Genomic DNA, 24705 nt, shown 5'->3' on the forward strand with positions numbered 1-24705 from the left:
ACGTTTATGACATCATACAAGGTATCGATCTCCTTTATACTTCAAACAAATCATTCCACTTTCACTCAAGTGCTGAAAGAGGAGATGCTGCTTTCATTCTTTCACAGACCTTATCTGCGGTATACAACATCCTGACTGTAGCCTGAAGCCTCGCTGAAAGACAAAGCATAATAGCTCAATGTTCAGACTTAGCTAAAAGATCAGACTACCTCAATCATCCCCAAGGAAGGCAAGGGCCAAAAGGACAGCACAATCAGACTCTAGGGAACTCAGCACAGAAAGCCACATGGAATCATACTGAGAGGCGAGGGTGGACAAGCACTGGTATAAAGGAAGGAAAGAGGAAGGTGAATTAAGGCTCAGAGGACACATGGGCCCAGCACAGCTTTTCAATCCCTTGCAGCTGAATCCTCCCGGTGCAGCCTCAATAACTGGCTGCAGCCATTATATATTATGTTCCACAAACATAAAATAAGACTCCGACCTAAATGTGAATGATTAAAAGATCTACTTTGGGGGCGCCTGGGTGGATCAGTCGTTAAGCGTCTGCCTTTGGCTCAGGGCATGATCCCGGCGTTATGGGATCGAGCCCCACATCAGGCTCCTCGACTAGGAGCCTGCTTCTTCCTCTCCCACTCCCCCTGCTTGTGTTCCCTCTCTCGCTGGCTGTCTCTCTGTCAAATAAATAAATAAAATCTTTTTTAAAATAAATAAATAAATAAATAAATAAAAGATCTACTTTGGATTATTACTTTTCTTTATGATTCAGGATAATTAAGAAGAGTACGTTTATTTAAGTCAGGGTTCATAATACTCTTTTAAACTGAAGATGGATCTGTTTCCTCAAGTTATTTGATACTTTCCTTCCAGAGCTCAACTCCAGAGAAAAGCTCTTAGAACACAAAAAGGCATTTTTAGAGATAATGATGTCAAAATAACAAATAAGTAAAAGTCAATCAAGTAAATCAAGGTCTGTCTCATTTCATATCACTGAATTTGTAAATTCTCTTAACAAAGTTTGTATATGCACAACTCAGAGTGATTTAAATTTATAATAGAAACCTGTAATCCAACTAAAAGAAATCCATTGCTACATAACTAAAATTAGGTAATTATATATTTATTTATAAAATAACAAAAGATTTAGGAATAGATCTGTTTATTGTACTGTGAAAATGGTCTTGGTACATGTGAGAAACATTATATACTTTGAGGACAGCATTCAGAACTGTTAAGACAAAAGACAAACTATAATTTTAAACTCAATCTTGATTTAAGGGAAAGGCTATAAATTATTGGCTGGAATGCATTCAGCATGAACTCAGATTCTATATAACATAAAGCACGAAAGAGTACAAAAGATGTTGGAGTCCAATAAGCCCATACCTAAATTTTTACTGTAAAGCTGCAAGGACTTTTTGTTTATTCTTATATACTAGTTTTCTTCTGAGACAAGTTGATTTTATCTCCAAGACTTAAGGCCATTCCCTGTAAGGAAGAATGAAAATGTTTATAATTATTAAATCTATATAAAACCAGTAGGTTATTGTATCTTAACCAAGCCCCCAGTCAATGACACCAGGTGAATAATGAAACCAAGGATGTACAAAACAGACTCACCAAAACTTTACTTTCAGTGCTAGATTTACAAATAGTCACTAGATTTGTAGTTTGGATTTCAAAAAACTCTAGAGAACCCATTTCACAAACATCCTACAGGAATCAATCTTGTTTTAGGTAAATAATCCAGAGCAATAGGCCCAAAAAGTGGGCCATTTTAATGAAGCCAAAGTTCTATTTCTAGTCAGAGAATATTATTACATATATGCATCTAATGCATAAAACACTAGTATGACAGAGAATACTACATATAGAAATAACGAAGAAATAAATTCTTCCTTTTTGTTCCATTCAGAGATGATCTCAAAACACAAAACAAAACAAAACAAAAACCACCCTATTGTTACCTGACTCTTTGCACGAATTCTTATGTGACCAGTAACAGGGGCTTCCGGTCCCTGTTGAATTGGCTTCTCAATGCTGACATTTGCAAGGGCATCTTCTCCAAATATGGAACGAGCATACAGGTTTGCTGCCATAAAGCCACAGTAACCAGAAAGAGCCTGGAAGAAATTGACGATACACTCAATACTTCACTAGAGAACGACATAAGCGAGACCCAGCAGCGTTTATAAATTAGCATTTAAAATAGGACTTACCATGTGGTGGTGGTTACATGACTACATAAATGTCAAAACTCACAGAACTGCATATATAAAAGTGTGAATGTTACTGTGTCTATGTTACACCTCAAAAAACTGTATTTAAAGAAATAGCACTTATGCCAGTTTGTATATATACATTCCCTATTCACTTACAGAGTTGTCCGACTGCACCAGACCTCAAGCTCCACGAAGGACAGACAATTTTTATTTTGCTCATTACTGTATATCCAGTAGCTCACAGAGTACTGGGTGTATGATATCTGTTTATTTGTTAGACTATTTGTTGAATAAACTGATACAGGAATTAAAACCCATCTGTCTGGCAGAACTTTACCGATAAAATTAGTAGTATTAATATTAGTAGGAATTCAACAAAGAAAAAAAATTCCTTAGAGCCTTAGTTTCATTTTTCTTTCTTTCTATTCTTTTTCATATATACAGAACTTAGTAGAAAATTCTGTATTTGAACAGATACATTCTGACCCACAATCAGAGCCAAGAGAAGAGGTCATGGACATTTTTAATCCAGTATCAAAACCTATTTTGGAATGAGCCTTGAGCTGAAAGGGAGAAGACTGAAAAGAAAAATGAATCTGACTATAAATCAACTGGGTCCCTGTACTAGGAACAAGCAGGCTGGTATATTTTGGTACGAAGAGGTAAACAGAGTGATGCATTCTGTTAGCTAGTCCAGAATGGCACTGCTTTTCTCATGCTGAACAAAGACAAAGATACACTGAAGGAAACACAAGAGAGCCAGGAACCGGCTGTACTACCCTCTATCAGATTAAGTTCTCAGTCGAATCTTACCTTCTCCGGAGTGAGGCATTTCATGTTAGTTGACTTTAATATATGCTGTAAGTAGTCATTTAAATCAATTATATTTGTGTTAACCGTCACCTGTACAGAGGGAGAAAAAAATCAAGGAGATCATAATCCTTATAATGAGAAAGTTGCAAATTTCTGATCTTACGGTTGAGAAAACAGACTCACATATCATACAGAACCTGCTTCCAAGTATTTAGTGGGGAGAGTGGGCAAAGAAAAAAAGTAAATGACAGCTACAAAATCCAACAAACGGCAAGTTGGCATCAGAACTTTCATACACAGGTAACTTCATAAAAGATCAGCATGCTCCATGTAGAGTATTTCTAATAAAAATCAAAGCCACTGACTTTGTAAAACCTCTTCTGGACACTGGATTCAATGGTAAATTATTATTCATACATCCAAGGGATGGAATATTGTCTTTAATATCTTGATCAGTCGGTCTAATCATACAACTGCTACTCTCGCCAGTTTACAACTTAGCAAACTACTCGTGTAAGTTCTGGTTCAGGCTCATGTGCAAGAAGAGATATTGAGAGACTGCTTCTTATATCTGACACTTTTCAGTGGGACTACTTTTATCAGAGAATTCCTCAACACTAGCCCAAAAGGAAGATAAAGAGTTCAGGGAAATCTCCCAAGGACTAACTTTGTTTTCCCATTCGAATTCAGCCCACATCTGACGGAATTCAGCATCAGTGCAAGTGGCAGGCTGGATATAGTCCATGATGTCGATGTGAATATCACTGAGGACGACACAATTTCTGTCACTTGCTGCTCCAGAGACATCATAAACTGCAATACACACACACAAAAAGGTCCTGAATCACCAGAGGCAAATTTTAATTTAAAAAGTTTTAGTATTTCCAAATAATAATTATTGTATTAGCCACATTTCTAAAATGCTTATTCTATCCTGGGCTCTATTTTAAATGCTTTGAAAAGATGACCTATTGAATACTCCCTTCAATCCTATGTTATGGTATTATCATTTTTCATCTTATGGATGATGAAACAAAAAGAAGTCACATTAAGTTGTTCAAGGTCACAGAACTGACTAAGTGGCAGGGCCAGGATTCAAACTCGGTCAGCACAGAGGTAGCAACTGCAGTGTGAGGCCCTCCAGGGGGATACGTAAGTAGCAGTGTTACCTTAGAGGTACTTAACTAACATTTTTGAATGAATGTTGAAGAGCTACAGTACTTAATGATACAAGATTATTTACTTCTATGACTGCCTCATCCACAGCAGAAAGTCGTCATCTGATTGGAGCCTACCTTTCCTTTTTTTTTTTTTTTTTTAAGATTTTATTTGTTTATTTGACAGAGAGACAGCCAGCGAGAGAGGGAACACAAGCAGAAGGAGTGGGAGAGGAAGAAGCAGGCTCCCAGTGGAGGAGCCTGGTGCGGGGCTCGATCCCATAACGCCAGGATCATGCACTGAGCCAAAGGCAGACGCTTAACGACTGCGCTACCCAGGCACCCCAACCTTTCCTCCTCCTAGCCTCTTCTCTTGACATTCCCCTACTCTATCTACTTTCAGTGAAAACTGAGGTCACGAGAATAAGTTTAATTTTTAGCCCCACATCTAAAAACAAATTTCTCTCTCTCTGAATCCACACTCAACTTCCTTACCCTTCATATCAGGGAAGTGCTGTCTCTTCTCTTCCAGAATTGTAATTCGTGCCACTGTGACCCCTGCTCCGGGTCAGGACATCACTCCACCAATCATTACCTCCCTCTTACGTCTTTACCTTCCTATTCTCTACTGACTCCTCCCTTAGTCTATAAACATACTCACCTTAAAAAAAAAATTCTCCCTCATCCCGATTGTCTTCAGTCTACCGCCCTCTCTCATTCTTATCAAAACCGGAGTTCTACACTCAGAACTGTCTACACTCACTGTCCTTATTTCTCCATCTCCAAGTCCTCAACCCACCACCACTGCCCAAGACATACCACAAGCAATATTTAATTTCACTGATCACCAAATCCAAAGGACGCTTCTTTTAGACTTTCTCTTACTTGACCTTTTGCAACTCCGGATTCTTCTGGAAGATTTTTCCTTACTTCTTCTTTACCACATTTCAGGTACCTTCGTAGGATTCTCCTCATCTGACCATACTTTCAATATTGCTGATCTCTTAGATGCAGTTTTCAAATCTCCCCTCTTCTCACTCTTTATGCCCTCTGAGTGACTTCTTCCATGCCTATGGCTTTCAAACAAGTATGTGTCTCTGGTTTAGAGCTCCTATTCAAGTTTCACACTCGTATCAAACTGCCCTTGGACACCTGTAGATACTTTATTACTCAGCCTGCTCAAGATTTACCTTAGTATCTCTCTCAAATTTGTTCTCTCCTATATTCCCTGTTTTGGTGAATGCCATAAATATCAACCCAACAGACCCAGTAAAAAAATCTGAGGGTTACTCTAGCCATTTCTTCCTCAATCAGTCCGTGTCCTGGGCATTCTATCTCTTTAATATGGGTAATATGCAGCACTTCTCTCCAACCCAACCGCTACTGCACTGGTTTGAGCTCTGTCATCTCTCACCTGTGCTACTACAATAGTCTACTAGTTAGTCTTCCTGCCTCTTCCAATCAGTCTTCTATAGCGCTATCACAGAAATGTTTAATCATGGGTGCGCCTGGATGGTTCAGTCGGTTAAGCATCTGGTTCTTGATTTTAGCTCAGGTCATGATCTCAGGATCCTGAGACTGAGCTCCACACTGGGCTCTGTGCTGAGCGTGGAGACTGCTTAAGATTTTCTCTCTCTCCCTCTGTCCTTCCACCCGCCCCACTCATATGCACTCTCTCGCTCTTTAAAAAAAAAAAAAAAAAAAAAAAAAAAAAGAAAAAAAAAGAAAGAAATGTTTACTCATGTAACTCACTGAGAATTCCTTAATGGCTCTAACCTTTTACATCCAGGACTAAGTCTGAAATCCTTAGCATGACACGTAAAAGTGAGCTCCCATTAAGCTTCCTAACCTCATTTTTTTTTTTTTAAACCACCACCCTCCAGCTCACTTTGAACTCCCAAGTATATCAAACTACTTGCATTTGTTCCAGCTGAATCCTTGCCTAGGTAGAACACTTAATAATCTTTCAAAACGCCATATGAGTATTAGTTGTTCCACAAAGCCTTTCCTAATCTTCCCTCCCCACTCCCCCACTACTTTGAGAAAAATGACCAAATTTCTACACAGACTCCCACTTTATCTAGCATAAGCTTCCTCCGTAGCACTCACCACTATGTGTTACACGTATCTATTCTACTTATCTGTCTTCCCTTACTCGACCACAAATTACCTGAGGAGAGATCTTTTGTCCTCACCATGGTAGCCCCATCCCAACCAGGAACTTGCTTAAAGAAATGCTTATTGACTGACCGAATGCCTCTATATAAGCTAGTTCCTGGGTGACCTGGGAACCAATGCCTATACAAAATTTTAGACTCAGTTCAAAAGTTATCCTTTGATAACATATCTTCCTCCTCTATAAAGCCTTCTATATATTTAGCATTTTTCCTCTATGATCCCAAAGTACATAGTATATAAAGTAGCGCCTCTCACATTGTGTTGTACTTATGTATCTTACTTATTTATTTCCTCCTTTTGCTTGGCAGTTTCTTGAGGACAGTCTCTACGGTTCATTTCTGGACATCCATGAACATAGTACAACACAATATAATAGCAGGTGCCCCCATAAATGATGAATGAGTGAATGAATGAATACATTCAGGTCCTGTCCTCAAGAAATGTCATACAACTACTTATTACAGAAATTCTTCATACACAATATTCAAACATCACATACTATAGAACAATTCCTTACCTATATTACCAAAAATTATTCCATTTTCTGTTGATGCTACTTTAACATTAGCTTTAATATTTGCAAAATCATGAGGAGCAAGAGTCAAAGGAGATGGCTTTTCCACAAGTTTCAGATCCCCTGAAAAAACATTTAGATATGGTTAAAATATATATTAAACCACACGCATATCTCTCAAATCATAAATCTTATGTCCCAAAAAATAAAATCTTAAAATGTATGCAGCTTAATAGCTTCAAGCAAAATAAGGAACAAGAGAAGAGTTATGATTCAAATATTTTGAGGACAAAATAAAGAAATCATTTAACACCTTATTATTCACATCAATTTGCATATTTTCTTTGAAAAGGTAACAGGCTTCTCAGAATAATCCTATATTTAGTTTGTGTGTGTGTACTTTAGGCTTACCATTTTATTTCAATGACTGAGTATAAATTTCTCAAAAAGCTTAAGTCTTGAACTATAGACTCCATTACAAAGAAAGATAGAATAATCCACAGAAAGACTTATAAATTCTTAGAAACATAGCTCTTTATACAGGCATCAAGCTATGCCGAGGAAGACAGGGCAGAAGTAACTTTTCCCTCGATATCTTAAAGTTCTTTAACTCTTGCTTAAGCCACATGGAATTTCCTAGAGGCACTGTACTGTTTCTTTCTTTCTTTTTTTTTTTTTTAAAGATTTTACTGGACCCCTGCGTGGCTCAGTTGGTTAAGTGTCTGCCTTTGGCTCGGGTCATGATCCCAGGGTCTTGGAATTGAGTCCCACATCGGGCTCCGTGCTTGGCAGGGAGTCTGTTTCCCCCTCTCCTTCTGCCCCTCTCCCCGCTTGTGCTCTCTCTGTCAGATAAATAAAATCTTAAAAAAAAAAAAAAGATTTTATTTATCTATTTGAGAGAGAGCGCATCTATAGAGTGCATGAGCAGGGGGGAGGGGCAAATAGAGAAGCAGACTCCCCACTGAGCAGGAGCTCCATTGATCTGAGGACCCTGGGATCATGACCTGAGCTGAAGGCAACCCTTAACTGACTGAGCCACCCAGACGCCCTGGCACTGCACTGTTTCTATATACAATTTATATATTCCAACTTCAAAGCCATATGTAGAAGTGGTCAGAGAGAGTAGGATTCATGTGTTTTTATTAAGAAGAAAAACACATCTCAAGTTGCTAATTGTAATGATACTATATTACTTTGGCCACATGTGGTAGGTATCAGTTATAGACTCAAAAAACCTAATTCTGTTCTAAGGCTATTAAAAATTTAACTAAGCGAGCCATTTGGTAAATCTGTAACTTAAACAACTCTTATTTATATCTAGAAAAACTGACATTTGCTAGTTGAGCTCACTGAATAAACCCATCTGGATGTACGAAGAGCATAAACCTAAGAAAGTCAAGTATCACAGAGGTTCAGAAAACTGGAGCTGAAAGAGACTAAATATTAAATGTAAAACTAAGCCTTGATTCAAAATTCTGATACTAAAAAGATTTCTTATACAAAACTTGTACATATCCCTTAGTAATCTGTCATAAAGACTTACTATGTAACAAAATCTTTCCTTTATGGTAAATTTCCTTACCCAGAGTAGCTAACTCTAACGTGCAGTTCTGCAAAGTATCACTGGTTTGATTTACAACAAGTACATCCAGGACAATATCATACTGGTTGACATGAACATAAGCTTCTGCATATACAGGATCTGAGAAACCTGTCAACTGGGTGACCTGTAAAACAAAAATAAAGAGAAAATCAAGTGACCGAGACAATTTAACCAAACATATCCTAGCCAAATGACTAAGTCGGTTAGGTAATTAACAGATGTGCTAAGATTAGACAAGTCATTTTGAAATTGATACAATAAAATTGTTGTGTAATACAGAGGTGGTAATTGCAAATGGGACATTAGAAATAACAGGTAATAGAGTTTATAGCTCAGTAGGAGAAAGATGTTATATATGTTAAGCAAATACATTAAACATGATCTCAATTTAAGAACGGAATAGACTTGGATACATTTTCAGTTAAATCCCTCAGTATCTCAACTCACTAGTTGCTCTCCAAAACTTGGGAAACTAAATAAAATCCAAATCATGTGGTAGTTCCTGCCACCTAAATTCAGGAACTAAATAGATTATATGGCAAGGCATGCTTGTAATTCCACAAAGATAAATTTTATATGCTTCCCCCTCAGCCAAATTAAAAAAAAACAACAACACCCTGAGTACAGCACTTTAAACTTAATATTGTCACCAAAACCTCATGCAACAAAAGAAAAAATAGATAAAACTGGATTATATCAAAATGAAGAACTTTTGTGCATCAAAGAACATTATTAACAGTGAAAAGGCAAACTACAGAATGGGAGAAAATATTTGCCAATCATACATCTGATAAGGGACTTGTGATCCAGCAATTTCACCTCTGGCTATAACCTGAAAGAAATGTAATTAATGCCTCAAAGAGATATTTGTGGTCCATGTGCATAACAGCATTCTTCGCAATAGCCAAAACGTAGAAGCAACCCAAGTGACTATCGACAGATAAATGGATAAACAATATGTGGTATATATTCATAATCGAATATCCCTCAGCCTTAAAAAAGAAATTCTGATACATGCTACAGTATGGATGAACCTTGAACACATGATGTTAGGTGAAATAAGCCAGTAACAAAAGGGCAAATAGTGTATGATTCTGCTAATATAAGGTACCTGGAGCAATCAAATTCATAGTGATAGAAAGTAGACTGGTGGCTGCCAGTGACTGAGGGGAAGGGAGTGTGGGGAGTTATTGTTCAATGGGCACAGAGTCTCAACTTTACAAGATGAAAGAAGTTCTGTGGATGGATGGATGATGGTGACAGTTGCACAATGATGTGAATATACTCGGTGCCGCTGAACTGTACACTTAAGGATAGTCAAGATAAATTTGATATTATGTCAATTTTACCACAATTATTAAAATAAATTTTTATTTATTATAAATTTTAAAAATTTGTAACTGTAATATTGTCAATGTCAATTCCAAAATTAAAGGAGAGAAAGTGTTTTAGTAGTTCCAATTCTTTTTTTTTTTTAAATCAAGCACTTGGCTTGCCTTTTTCTTTCTTCTTTTTTTTTAAGATTTTATTTATTTATTTGACACAGAGAGAGAGAGACACAGCAAGAGAAGGAACACAAGCAGGGGGACCGGGAGAGGGAGAAGCAGGCTTCCTGCGGAGCAGGGAGCCCAATGCGGGGCTTGATCCCAGGACCCTGGAATCATGACCTGAGCTGAAGGCAGACGCTTAACGACTGAGCCACCCAGGTGCTCCAGTAGTTCCAATTCTGCTACTAACCTTATCTTGGACTAATCATTCTGAGACTGTTTTTTCATCTAATAAAAGGAACTAAACTAGATCACTGATTTGTAAATTTATATATTTTAAGAGTAGGAAAACTTTCCTAATAAAATCCTACATGGAAGTCAATATACTAAGAATATAAAAGTGGAGTTGCCCTGTTTAAAGTAACAGGGGACAGGAGAAACAGGGCAGGGTGTCAGAGTAGAAGCCAGAGCCCTACCCTTTAAAAGTTTTTGTTAATCTTTAGGCGCTTGGGTGGCTTAGTCAGTTAAGTGTCCAACTCTGAATATCTGCTCAGGGCTTTATCTCAGGGTCATGAGTTTAAGCCTCATGCTGGGCTCCATGCTGGGCATGGAACCTAATTAAAAAATAAACAGAAACTTTCTTAAAGTTTTAGGTAATCTTTAGGGGTCTCCCAGTGTATGTGTTAGTCCATGATTCCGCACACAACTGGAACAAGTTATAAAACCATCTACTAGACTTACAGTACTAGTGTACAGTAAAACACCAGCATCTGAGGTTTATTTATTTTATTTATTTTAAAGATTTTATTTATTCGTTTGAGAGACAGAGAGAGCACAAGCAGGGGGAGCAGCAGAGGGAGAGGGAGAAGCAGGCTCCCATCAGGCTCGATCCCCAGACCCCGGGATCACGACCTGAGCCGAAGGCAGACGCTTAACCGACTGAGCCACCCAGGCGCCCCAGCACCTGAGTTTAATTCATGTTTCATGAACCCGTCAGTCACAGTGACTGGACAAAAACTGATGCAGTATAACAAGTTATTTTTTCTTTTAAAGAACAGTGGGACCAGCCACTTCCTGGTTGCTACTTTCTTAAGTGGCCCATTTAAATAATTTACCAGTGTATTTGACATTTTGTTACCTTGTTAAGTTTCGATGCCAGGGGATCTGCTGCCTCTTTCCTCTGTGTGTTGCCCATCGCGGCCAGCAAGCTCAGCTGAAACTGATCTTCCTTGCAGTTCATTTCATTCTTCGCAGTTAGTTGCATAAAGGAAATGGGGTCATCAGGCTGTACTGTCACATTCCTCTTTTCAGATTCTTTCTGTGTTAAGAAAACAATACACATGTCTCTCTTTAATATGGAAAGAAAGAAAGCTTTCTGTAAGCCTATACTAGGGGCAGCCCTCACATAGGACTGAAAACCAAACAAAATTTTTAAAAACCCACAAAGCACTATATACCTTACCTTCTGGGATAATTTCTCTTCTTCAAGTTTAGCAGACAACATGTGAGAAAGGGACTGTCTGCATTCCTTATTGAAAATGTCATTCATTAAAGGTGAACATTCAGACAAGACCTTGAGGCACAGGGAAATTCGATCTACATCATCATCTGTAATTGGCTTCTTAGGAAGAGAGGATTTTCCCAAATGAAGGATAGTAGCCATGAGTAACATAGCCTCAGCAACAAAAGACTAGAAAAGTAGAGAAATGGATTATTTACTGTCATGGTTCTCCAATTCAGTAATGTTACTTTATTATAACTCACAATCCAAGAAATAAATCTAATTTTCACTTCACCCGAATAAGAATTCAAATGCTTCAGATTTTTATCTCCATATATTTGATGCACACCCTTTTCCTTCCTTTTTAACTGCCATCCTATAATACCTTCATGAACCTTCAACTGAAAGATAGCAACAGCTTTTTAACTATTTTCCCTTACTCTAAACCCTTTCAAATGCCAATGCTATCTTTTTTTTTAAATTCCAACTACAGGGGTGCCTGTGTGGCTCCACTGGTTAAGCATCTGCCCTTGGCTCAGGTCATGATCCTGGAGTCCTGGGATGAAGCCCCGCATTGGGCTCCCAGGTCCGCGGGAAGCCTGCTTCTCCTCTGCCTGCCGTTCCCCCTGCTTGTGTTCTCTCTCTCCCTCTCTGTCAAATAAATAAAGTCTTAAAAAAATAAAAGTCCAACTACAGAAAAGTTAAAAGGATACACTTTACCAGTTGTTTACATTATGCCTTATTTGCTTTCTTATTCTACCTACACATATGCACTTACTTTTTTGGCTAAACATATGAAAGTAAGGTTCTTCACGCCTTAACTATTTTAGCATAAATCTCTTAAGAATCAGGACAGTTGGGGCGCCTGGGTGGCACAGCGGTTAAGCATCTGCCTTCGGCTCAGGGCGTGATCCCGGCGTTATGGGATCGAGCCCCACATCAGGCTCCTCCGCTATGAGCCTGCTTCTTCCTCTCCCACTCCCCCTGCTTGTGTTCCCTCTCTCACTGGCTGTCTCTATCTCTGTCAAATAAATAAATAAAATCTTAAAAAAAAAAAAAAAAAAGAATCAGGACTGTTTCCTATAGAACCACAGTATCATCATCTCACCCGAGAATGAACAATCCCAAAAACTTTACACTTAAGTTCAAATAAATTTTCCTAATGTCACCAAGTGTTTTTATGGTTTTTTTTTAATCCAGAATCAGCTTTATGCATTTTATTTGGCCATTATTCTCTTCAGTCCCTTTTAAGCCAGACCAATCCCCCTGTTTTTTTGTATTGCTTTCCACTACAATGACTTTTTTAAAAAGGCTAGGCCAGTTGTTTTGTAGAATGTCCCCCACTTTTGGTTAGAATACCAGATAGGTGATGTTTTATATCTCTTACTGTATTGCACTGGGAGGCACATAATGTCAGCTTGCCCCATTATTGTGGCGCAAAGTGTGATCACCTGCTGCTGCTATCTTAATCCTTCTTGTGCACCAGTCACTTCACTCTACATGGAAGTACCTTCAGGGACTTCCTACAACCTTCATGTTGAAGTCCATACTACCTAGCCTGCTACTCAAGGTTTCCACAAGTGACTCCAACTTGCCTTTTTAGTGTCATGTACAATTATCCCGACACATACTCTCTACACCCTTGCCAACCCGTCTTTGGCTAAGTGCTGATCTGCACATGTGCATGAAAAGACTCCCAGAGGCCTGGGAATGAACCAGCAGAGGAATGAGGGTAACAATCCTGAGTCTGGATACAGTCTCCAGAAGAAGAAAGGCGAAGGGACAGAAAAAAATAGCTACAGAAATTGTGGCCAAAAAGTTCCCAAATTTAATGAAAACTATAACCTTCATATCCAAGAAGCTCAATGAACCACAACAAAGGAAACATGAAGAAAACCACACCAAGGCAAACCCTAATCAAATTACTGAAACCTATGATAGGGAGAAAATCTAAAACTAGCCAGAGAAAACAGGATACATTCCACACAGAGGCATAAGAATGACAGCAGGCCAGAAGATATTGGGAGCTACATCTTTTTAGTAAACTGCAAGCCAGAAGACAATGGAGTAACCTCTTGATAGAACTAAAGGGAAAAAACCGTCAATTTAGAATTCTATATCCACAAAGGTATCTTTTTAAAATGAAGGAAAAATAAACTTTTTCAGACAAACAAAAACCAAGAAAATTTACTGCCAACAGACCTCACTGTAAGAAAAGTTAAAGCAAGGGGTGCCTGGGTGGCTCAGTCGGTTAAGCATCTGCCAGGGTTCTGGGATCGAGACCGTGTTGGGCTCCCTGCTCAGCAGGGAGCTGCTTCTCCCTCTACCTCTGCCCCTTCCTTCCCCGCCCCTCACTCGCTCTCAAAGAATTTTTTTAAAGTCTCTTATTAAAAAAAAAAAAGTTAAAGCAAATTCTTTAGCCAAAAGGTATATAAAAGCAGGGAAACTCTAGAAAAGGCGTAAGTGAAGGATAGTCAGGGAGGTGATAACCCAACTTCTTCCTGCCTTCTACTATATATGGCAAACTTCATGAACCAGTTACTAGAAACCTGGTTCTCTTAAACAGGTATCAGCAAATGCTCAAATGGCCTCCCAATTTGCAGAACTGAGCAGCTATTCCATGAAAGGAAATCAAACTGGACTCAGAGATACAAAATTTTGGAGACTTAAAAAGCAAAATTACACTGTGTCAAAAACCTAAATAAATAGCCCACAGATAATTACAAAGTAAATTGTTGCCATAAATCAAAATAAATTGATAAGAGCTAATACACCTTACAATTTACTTGGCCCTCTAAATCTCACTTATTGGCTATTTTCTTTCATGATGGAAGTAATAAAAAAAAATCCTTTGAAAATTCCAAATCTAAAATGAAAATGTATAATTTATACAGGAGCTTAAGTAAATGAAGGAATCTAATGGACTATCACACAGCTATTAAATATTAGGATTAGGAAGGGCTAAGAGGAACATGGGACTGTTCATTATAATGTGAAGTGAAACTGCAGTGTTATAAAACAGAGAATGATCAATACTGGGGGAAAAAAGCATTTCACAGAGAAAAGCTATAATAAACTCTTTCTGGAGGAAGGAAGGATTTTTGTTATCATACTTGGTAATGTAATTCTATCTTTTAATGTTTCTATCTCCACTACAATATTAATAAGATTTGTACTTCAGTCCTCTAACCATGAGTGATTTTTTCTCATTAGTTTTTATTATAGCACTCCTTATTTTAACAATATTAAAGAGAAATGAACAAAAATAAAACAAACTCATTCACAATTCTACCACAGAAAGATTTGTTTTAAATAAAGGCAAAGTAAAGATTTTTTCAGACAAATGAAAGCTGAGAGAATTCATCACCAACAACGTGAGTTATAAGAATGATCAAGTTCTTTAGGCAGAAAGGAAATATCACATGGAAATCTGAATTTACACAAAGGAATGAAAAGCACCATAAATGATAAATATGTGGGTAAATATAAGACTTTTTTCTCATTAAAAAAAACTTTAGAAGAATATTAACTATTTATAGCAGATGAATGTATAAACAAAAACAGCACGTTATACAGCCTTAAAAGGGAAAGAAACTCTGATATATGTTACTATATGGATGAACTTTGAAGATGTTATGCTAAGCAAAATAAACCAGCTGCAAAGGAGAAATTTTTATGATTCCACTTATATGAGGTATGTAGAATAGGCAAATTCATAGAGGCACAAAGTAGAATGGTGGTTTCCAGGGACTGGGGGAAAGACTGTGGGAGGGTTACTGTTTACTGGATACAGTTGCAATCTGGGATGATGGAAGAAGTTCTGAAGATGGAGGGTGGTGATGGCTGCGCAACAATATGAATGTACTTAATGTCACTGAACGGCACATTTAAAAATGGTTAAAATGGTAAACTTTACGTTATGTATATTTTATCATAAAGGAAAAAAATGCCAAAAAAAAGTCACCCAGAAAGGTAATTGAACTTCGTCCTGTTTCCAACTCTCAACTTCTTACAACTAATTATGCCCCCTTCATGCCCAAGCCCAGCCAAGTACTAGATAAACAAGAAATGTAAAAAAATAAAAATAAATGATGCACATATATGTATACAAACACACACACACACACACACACACAATTCTTAACTATTTAAAGCAAAAATAGCAGCAGTGCATGTTAGGGTTGATAACATGACACAGAGAAATAAAATGCAGGACAATAGCACAAAAGGTTAGGGGGAATGGAAATGTATTACTTTAAATAAGTGTACAGTCAGGATGAGTCAGAAGCTATGATGAAGGCATAAACTGTAGAGATGAAAACACATTTAAGAGACATTTCTCTTAAAAAAGGTAAAAAAGACAATGACTGACTGGATGAAAATGCTTAAGAGAGAGGTCTTTCCTTCTCTGGACCTTGACTGGTCCTAGCAAGCAAACGACTGACTTCATAAGCCCTTACATCTCTTCCAGTGGACTAATCACAAGGTAACATTATTGTATTACTTTGTCAATTTTACAATAACATTATATTACCATGTCCATTTCCCCCATTACCATCAGCTCTTTAATGACAAGAACTTCAGCATTCACTTTTAGGTCCTTCACTGTCCAATGCATATGGTAGGCACTCAACACTTGCTAGGTAAATGAAGGATAAATGAACTTACATTTTGCTTTTTCTTCTCCTGAACCAAAGCGACGTAGCGCAAGGCAATCTTGGTCAGAGTTGTGGCAAGGGAGGCAGCAACAAAGAAATCTCCATCCAGAAGGAAGCCTCTCAGGGGAGGTCTGCAAAGAAATCAAGGAAAATGAAACCCAACCACTTCTTAAGCAGCATACAGCTTTTGCATAAGTGACTCAAATAAGCCTATTTAACACTCTCACTGCCACCCTCCAGTGAAGAGGATCTCAATTAGCTCCCTCTTTACCTTTTAGAATGGAAAAAGGAAAATATACATGGTTTTACAACTTATCTTCAAAAGAGCTAGAGCCAAGTTAATATGGAAGGGGAAAATGATCCCGAGTTATGTACTAGAGTCAATGAACTACATTCAAATTCCAGCTTACCTATTTATTGTGTCCCTATGGGTAAGTTACAAACCTTTCTAACCCTCAAATTCCTCTTCCGTAAAATGGGGATAATAACAAACTGTATCTCAACGAGTTGTTAAGACTACAAGAGACAAACTACTTAGTACAATGCCTAGCATATAGTAAGCAGCTATTAAAATTTCAGGCATTATTTTTATCATGTTCATTACAAAATTGGAGAGCAAAATAAGGCAAAAATACTAAAATTTTATTCCATCAATCAGAAGTGGAAAATCTTCAAAATATGTTTCCCAAGTACTAATACAGGCAACAAAATTCACAGTTAAGCTCTACTTAGCATTTTCTTTAAATCTTTTTTTAGGATTTTATTTATTTATTTGAGAGAGAGAGAGAGCACATACAAACAGGGAGAGGGGCAGAGGGAGAGAAAGTGGGAGAGGCAGACTCCCCGCTGACTGGAGAACCTGCCGTGCCGCTCGATCCCAGGACTCTGAGATCATGACCTCAGCCAAAGTCAGATGATTAACTGACTGAGCCACCCACGTGCCCCTCCACTTAGCATTTTCTATGTGAGTAAAATAATTTAAAACGGAACAGTTATTTCAATGAAAACAGTTTTAAGGAGCAGAGGATTAAAACCATCAACACAATTCTTGGGAGAAATTAAACACCCTCCTTTCAAGTATCTTAAATGGCAAAGATTTCCATTTTAGTCAAAAAAAGCAAATAGGAGAAAAAAAAATCATCTGACTGTTCTATACTCAGGAGTAATAATTTAGAAAGTATAGAAGGTAGGGCACAGGTGCTGCAGATTACCTTTCTTCCTCTTTCTTTGTGGGTCGAGAACTGCTAAGGGCACTCTGAGTTGCGTAGGTGCCCATCTCAGTTACCAACTTCTGAACTGGCCCCACAGTTATTTCTTCCTCAGGTTTTAATTCGCCAGCTTCTTTCTTTATTTCTGACTCTACAATTGGGATCTAAAAATCAATTGGAAATACCAATTTAGAAATAATATCAAACAGCAAGCAAAATCGTATTTAAATATTCAATCATTTCTATGTAGAAGGCAATTCCCCTGATGGGATTTTTCCAACTCGGCATTCCATTTTCTTTTCTTCCCGGGTCGATATAGTGGGATGAACAGGGGCTTTGGAGTTGGATGCCACTTATTTGTTGAATGGTTCTGGGCAAGTTAATTAAACTACTCAGTTTTTTTTTTATCTCTTAAATGGAAATCTTAAATCTATTCAGACAAGTTACTCAATAGGAAAATGCTTAAGACAGTGACTAAGAGAAAGTACATACTCACTAAGTATGTACTTACTCCTCTTATCCCTTCTTCTGAAATACTAACCAAAACAGCACCTATTCTAAAATGAAATAATATGTGTACAGAATAACTTTATCAACCACCTTTTTAAAAAACCAAATGGCTACTATGTATTTATTCCTTAATACCAATCATCTAACTTAAAAGCTCTAAGAGTTTTCAATCATTATTGGTCAATTCCTTTTTTCATAAGTGAAAAACCTGAAGTCCAGTCAGGTTAAGAAATTTATATCTGAGGTCCCAGAGTTAATTAATGGCAGAAGCAAGACTGTAACCCAGGTTTCCTGACAAGCACTGTTCTCCTATTCTACCATATGGTTGTCTGGATGAGGAAACACTGACAGTTTTAGTACATAAATAGTCTAATGTCAGCATGGTTCCTGTAATACTCGCATTCTTCTTTCAGAATATACAGGCTAACACAGAGTTTTACAAGTCTTTTCCTTTTTCTTAAACACATAACCTTTTGTTCAAATAAAATCTTACCTGAAAGGGTAAATAAAACAGACAAAAGAACAGGTGTTATGGGTCAATGCAGGGGAGAGGGATGCCCCTAATTTCCCACAACCTCTAAGTTTTAATTATCTGGGTAATTAAAACACATTTTTCAGTGTTTTTAGTGTTTTTAACTCCAACACAACTCCAACAAGTAAAAACACAAAAGCAAACCACCACATAAAAGTCAGATTTACTAAAGTAAAACTTACCTCTCCAAGGGACCTGCGGACCTCAGTCATCACACTCTGAATGTCTTCCTTGGTACTACAGTATTCTCCCAGGATCCATAATGCTCCTCGGTAAATCCTAAGGGAAGAATACAATTTTGAAACACTGACGTTGCCAACAAATCTTAAAGCAGAGAACTTTCTCTGTGAATTTAAGCTCAAGCAAGAAAACGAGATTATGCAGTTCCAAGGGACCATGGATGAAATCTGAAGAATAAAACAAAGACACTAAGTTTGATTCTCTCCAGAAATCATAAGGATTAAAAGGAAAATAAGTATCCTCACCCATTATTATTAGGAACATTTTAAAACTGGTAAACTCATTAGTAAAAATAACAAAATGTCTCCCAGAAAGGTGTTATCCTCCATTTAGGACAGAGTTAAATTTTATTTTATCATTTATTACTACAAAAAATGTATAACTTTGATGTAAAAAGTATAGTCACTGAAAAGAAAAGGCAAGATGCTGAAAAGAACAATGGATAAGGAAGGAGTGCAAAGGATCAGTAATTTAAAAACTCCAAAAACATAAAGAAAGCAACAATTCTCTAGTTAAGAATGTTAAACTGAATAAAGTCTTTAGTTATCTTTTCCTTAAGATTTTCATCAAATTTATTCAGAAAACATTTTAGAAACTAAGCTCTAAGAGATGATGGCCATTAAAGGCAAAACTTCGGTATGATTTTTTTTTTCCCACGAAGAAAGTAAATCTTTCTCACTTTCATAAATATCAATACTTTGTATCATAAAAACAATTTTACAGTGGTCCTTTCTTTCCTATCCAACGCAGATATAATGCAAGTCTATTACACTCTATCCATTAGATGCTTTAAATGAAGCAAAATTTGGATTCAATAGTCCTTTCTCAGTAGCAGAGACTATTTAAGGCAAAAATGCATTATGTCAGATTTAAGCAGCATTTTCAATCCCTCACTTTAATAAATACTAATGGGGGATATAAATAATGGTATCCAAAAAGTGATACCCTTTAAAAATATGTTCCTTAGTCACTTGAGGATTCACCACGTTTTAGAGGAAATAAGGAGGGGAGCCTGGATGGCTTGGTCGGTTAAGCGTCTGCCTCCGGCTCAGGTCGTGATCCCAGGATCCTGGCATCAAGCCCCATGCATCAGGCTCCCTGCTCAGTGGGGGGCCTGCTTCTCCCTCTCCTCCCCACTCATGCTCTCACTATCTCTGTCTCTCTCAAATAAATAAATAAAATCCTTAAAAAAAAAATGGAAATAAGGATAGAGAAACCTAGTTAAATCACACCTACAAAACAAATGTTTGCCCACAGATTATGGAATTACTAAGGGTGGGGTGATGGGATGCTTATTATACTGGCTTTAGTATCTTGATTCATTTCTTCTCCTTTATATTTTCTATCAACTGACCCTTTAAAGATAGAAACTGGTAAAATGCTTGCCTGACCTTACATTTAAACAGATTTTAAACTTACTTGACAGATTTAATAGCATGAAAGACTTCAAGCATCTTCTCAACAATAAGCATTCTCAGGTTATCAAAGCGCTGAATGGCTTCACGAACAAACTCCAAGACATCAGCAGCTGCTGCTTCATTATTGTCACTGAGAAATTCCATTAACTGAAAGGGAAAAAAAGGAAAATAGGATAAGTTTTATAATTTTTTTAAAAGATTTATTTATTTGAGAGAGCTCGAGAGCACACATATGCACAGAAGTCGGGGGAGGGGCAGAGGAAGAGGGAGAGAGAGAATCTCAAGCAGACTCCACACTGAGCACTGAGTCCGACACGGGACTCGATCTCATGACCCTGAGATCATGACATGAGCCAAAATCAAGAGTCGGACACCTAACCAACTGAGCCACCCAGGCGCCCCATAAATTATGTAACTTTCAGAAAGATAAACAAATTTACAAAGACTATAATAATTTTATAACATGTAACGAAATGTAAGTTGAGAGACAAGCACTGCTCTGTAAACAAAGTAACAATGTCTTTACTGGGTTTTGTGTAGCCAGGTTTACTACAAAAAACTCACTATAAAACAAAAGCTGGAAATACACAACGCAAAATAAATTAACTGGCTACTCCTAAGTTGTAACTAAAAGTTGAATCATTTCAGAGAAAATCTGGAATTCAAAGACAAAATTTCAAATTACAATAACATATCTCATTTACCTGACAGTGACAGAAGCCAATGATTCTAGGTACATATATTTTTCCTATAACTAAATCCTTCAACTTTTAAGAGGTAAAACTATTTGAAAGAAATATTTATTTGTGCTACTGAATATATATATACAGCATAATTTTATAATAGGTAACTGTAACAAACATCAGTTGTAATAATATGTGGAGATATTTTTGTGACTGTGTTTTTGTGTTTACTTTTTTTTTTTTATTTTATTTATTTATTCAACAGAGATAGAGACGGCCAGCAAGAGAGGGAACACAAGCAGGAGGAGTGGGAGAGGAAGAAGCAGGCTCCTAGCGGAGGAGCCTGATGTGGGGCTCGATCCCAGAACGCTGGGATCACGCTCTGAGCCGAAGGCAGACGCTTAACCACTGTGCCACCCAGGCACCCCTGTGTTTACTTTTTTTGATGAAGATGTAAGAGAAAGAAGTCAGATTCCCTATCCTTCTGAGCTCAAGGGTGAACAGAAAGATCACTTCTGACAACAGAGTCAGTGATTCTACAAGACAGTTTAACTGCTAAATAACTAAAACTTTCTATTCTTTTAAAGAATTCCAAAATTAAAGTCATCAGAATTACATACCACAGGAATAACGTTTGCAGCCATATCTGGAAATCGGACAGAACAGGAATGCAATGTTCTCACAAGGAGTTGTCTGTATTTGTCGGTATCTTCATGCTCCGACACATTATTTGTTTTAATCACTTCCTTCTTCAGAACAATAACCAACTAGAGAACAAAGTAAAAATAAGTGGGAATTACACCATGTTTGGCCTGACAGCTTACAACAGTGCTGTCAGAGTTTTACCTCTTCAACATTCCTAGAAGAGACGAGATCCAGTGCTAACTGCAGGGTCTTCTTGCGTACTTCTAAGTCTGGCGTGCTCAATACTCTCAGGATGTCCATAACCAGATCCTGAGAAAGAACAAAATATCCAGAATCAAGACCAATATTAAGAGGAAAAAATCTTAACCACAGAACGGAGGGTTCTGACCATGATAACCTTAATTCTTTCATTAATAATAAAATCAGTGGTGGTGGAAGAACCAGATATTTTGGGTATCCTGATGTAATGCAATATGAAGTATATAATATCATATATGATGCATTCAAACTGCAAATGTTCACTGTGACTCTATCAAGCTTTAGGTCAAACTCAGAGTTTACAGAAAATTCAGAAGTCAGAGAAACAAACTAAATGACACCACCAGAAAGTAATTGGACGTATCTATGAGGAGAGGCACCTTCCAGGACAATTGGTCTGGTCTCTTCAACAAGCCCATATCATGAAAAAGAATACTGCTCCAATTGAAACATCAAGGACAATCAGGTAAGACATACGGTCATGAATTAAACAAGCCAAACAAAAAGGGTATTTCAGGGACATCTGGGAAAATCTGATTTTGGAGTTGGTATTGGATAACATTAAGAAACTATTAATTTCATTAAGGTGTGATAATGTTGTTTTTGCTCTGCAGGAAAATGTAATGTCTTAATGACACATACTTTAAACAACACTATGGCAGATAAAGATTTTAAAATACAGCAAAACTAATTTACAAATGATTTTACTTCTTTAAAACTTTATTTTAAAAAAATTTCACCGATAAAAATGTTCTAAAAATTATTTCCTATATAACTTTCACTTATATTCACCAGTTGTTAATATTTTGCCACATATAGTTTAGCCCACTCTTGCTACACCTAAACATTTTAGTGTACACTTCCCAAGAATAAGGACAAACTCATATAACCACAATACAATGATCAAATTCAGAGAACATTGGTAACAATGACATTACCTAATATACAATCTATAATTCACATTTCTCCAACTGTCCCAATAATGTCCTGTATAGCAAATTTTTGTTGCTGCTCTGATCCAGAATAGCACTGAATTTAACTGTCATGGGGATTTATTTTTATAACAATCATTATTCTCACAGATTACATAGGCATGCTGATAATTCCACAGAATTCAACCATCTTTTCTTCTCAATCAGTTGGCGTATTTTTCAAAAACTATAAATTATATTCAAATTAAAATGAATGTATCTCCGTTGTTAAGAATAGCAAATGCAGTACAAATAGAAAAGATATAACATATTAATTCATCTTAGAAATATTTTTATGGCAAAGACAATACCCCAAAAGGCTATGGTATTCAAGAGGTACACCTTCGTTGACTAAAAATTTAAACTGCCCAGTCTCCAAGAATTTAAGTTAACCAAGACAGCAAGGCTTGAGCGTCACCAGAATTTGAAAAAGATTTTATCTAGGATTTCTCTCTTTCAGATAACATTTACCTGTAGTACTCGTTCATGAGCGGGATGCTCTTTTAATTCTATCAATCGATCCAGAACTATGAGCTTGACGTTGTTGTCACTCTCCTTAATAATTAAATCAATGTAACACTGAGCAGCAGCCTATATAAAAAAGAAACATTTTAGGAACACATTCGTCCCCCTTAAACACAGAATCTGAAAATAAGGAAAAAAAAAAAAAAAGCCCCCAAAGAAGCCAAAATACATTCACTACTCCTGCACTGAAAGTTTATGCATTTTTCCCAAAGGAATGTGTCCCTCAGTTCCCTGAATTCTAATAAATCTCATTCTTCTCAAGTTTAAAAAAGTTAAGAAGAATCACAAGTTAAAAGGATGAAAAGGGGCTGTTATAGGCAGAAATACTAATGGTCAAAAATTAAGGGTTGAAACTAAGGAACAGGGCTCCTGGGTGGCGCAGTCGTTAGGCGTCTGCCTTCGGCTCAGGGCGTGATCCCGGCGTTATGGGATCGAGCCCCACACCGGGCTCCTCCGCTGGGAGCCTGCTTCTTCCTCTCCCACTCCCCCTGCTTGTGTTCCCTCTCTCGCTGGCTGTCTCTCTCTGTCAAAATAAATAAATAAAATCTTTAAAAAAAAAAAAAAGAAACTAAGAAACAAGGCAAAAAAGCAGACAGAGTATCCCCCCAAAATATAGCTACTGAGTATGTTTTAGTTTAGGTGCAAAGTCTAACACACCTGCATTACAGGACAGAAAAATCAAGATTATAAAACGACCCTGACTCACTAAAAGTAGAGGACAAAGGAGCAAACCTCAAAGAGCTCCTCCCAACGGCCAAAACTGGAACAATTTTATCGATGAAACAAGTAATGATAATGATTATAATACACAGAATAAAATAGCCATACTGATATGAAGAAAGAAAGAAGGGAGAGGGTGGGAGGAAAAGGTACAGCTCTTCTTTGGAGAAATCCAGTTAATAAATGTAGAATGAGGGAAATAGAAAGTCACCATTAGAATATCACATTAATAACTGCTGTACAGAAATGCTAAAATTAGTTGGTATAAGTTTGAGGAGAAAAAGGATATTAGCAGTTCAAAGTATCTTCCCATGTTATTTACTGATTACAAATGGAAAAATCATAGCTCAACAGTGGAGAAATCTGGCAGGCATCACCTTAATTGACTCATCAAGGTTACCATCACTAATAGTATTCCAACATTATGTATACTCCTTGACACAATACTCTGAGAAAGGTTCATCACTTCCATGGTATTCTTCCGCAAAATGCATAACCTCAATCTAACTATGAGAAAACATTAGACAAACTCAATTTGAGGGACATTTTATAAACAAATTGACCCAGTATTCTTCAAAAGTGTTAAGGTCATGAAAAACAAGAAAAGGCCTGAGACAGTGGCACAGACTGCAAGACACTAACACATGACAACTAAATGCAATGTGCAATCCTGGATTGAATCCTGGTAGAAAAAAAGGAGATTAGTAATGAAATTGGTGGAATTCAAATAACATCCATAGTTTACTTAACAATATTGTTCCAATGGTAATTTCTTAATTTTGACAATTATACAATTGCTACGCAAGACACAAACATTATGGGAGCCAGTGAAGGGTAATTAGAACTTTGTCCTATTTTTACA

General features: G+C 37.2%; 1 protein-coding gene across 2 annotated transcripts in view; it reads right to left on the minus strand.

The window, feature by feature from the left end:
* Window positions 1-1142: 1142 nt before the first annotated feature.
* COPB1 (COPI coat complex subunit beta 1) overlaps window positions 1143-24705 on the minus strand; it is a 35089-nt gene continuing 11526 nt past the window's right edge. For both annotated transcript variants that reach the window (XM_008711965.2, XM_040638843.1), the window contains 15 exons: window positions 23070-23189; window positions 21571-21678; window positions 21345-21491; window positions 20043-20188; window positions 18566-18662; window positions 17345-17505; window positions 16144-16264; window positions 11437-11664; window positions 11113-11292; window positions 8467-8611; window positions 6888-7007; window positions 3703-3848; window positions 3036-3125; window positions 1968-2123; window positions 1143-1488 (listed from right to left, as the gene is read on the minus strand). In XM_008711965.2, the coding sequence (XP_008710187.1) occupies window positions 1429-1488; window positions 1968-2123; window positions 3036-3125; window positions 3703-3848; window positions 6888-7007; window positions 8467-8611; window positions 11113-11292; window positions 11437-11664; window positions 16144-16264; window positions 17345-17505; window positions 18566-18662; window positions 20043-20188; window positions 21345-21491; window positions 21571-21678; window positions 23070-23189 (2025 nt within the window). In that variant the 3' untranslated portion in view covers window positions 1143-1428. The remainder of the gene's footprint in view (window positions 1489-1967; window positions 2124-3035; window positions 3126-3702; window positions 3849-6887; window positions 7008-8466; window positions 8612-11112; window positions 11293-11436; window positions 11665-16143; window positions 16265-17344; window positions 17506-18565; window positions 18663-20042; window positions 20189-21344; window positions 21492-21570; window positions 21679-23069; window positions 23190-24705) is intronic.

The sequence above is a fragment of the Ursus maritimus genome, unplaced genomic scaffold (assembly GCF_017311325.1).
Source record: "Ursus maritimus isolate PB19 unplaced genomic scaffold, ASM1731132v1 scaffold_23, whole genome shotgun sequence".
In the NCBI taxonomy this organism is placed as follows: Eukaryota; Metazoa; Chordata; class Mammalia; order Carnivora; family Ursidae; genus Ursus; species Ursus maritimus.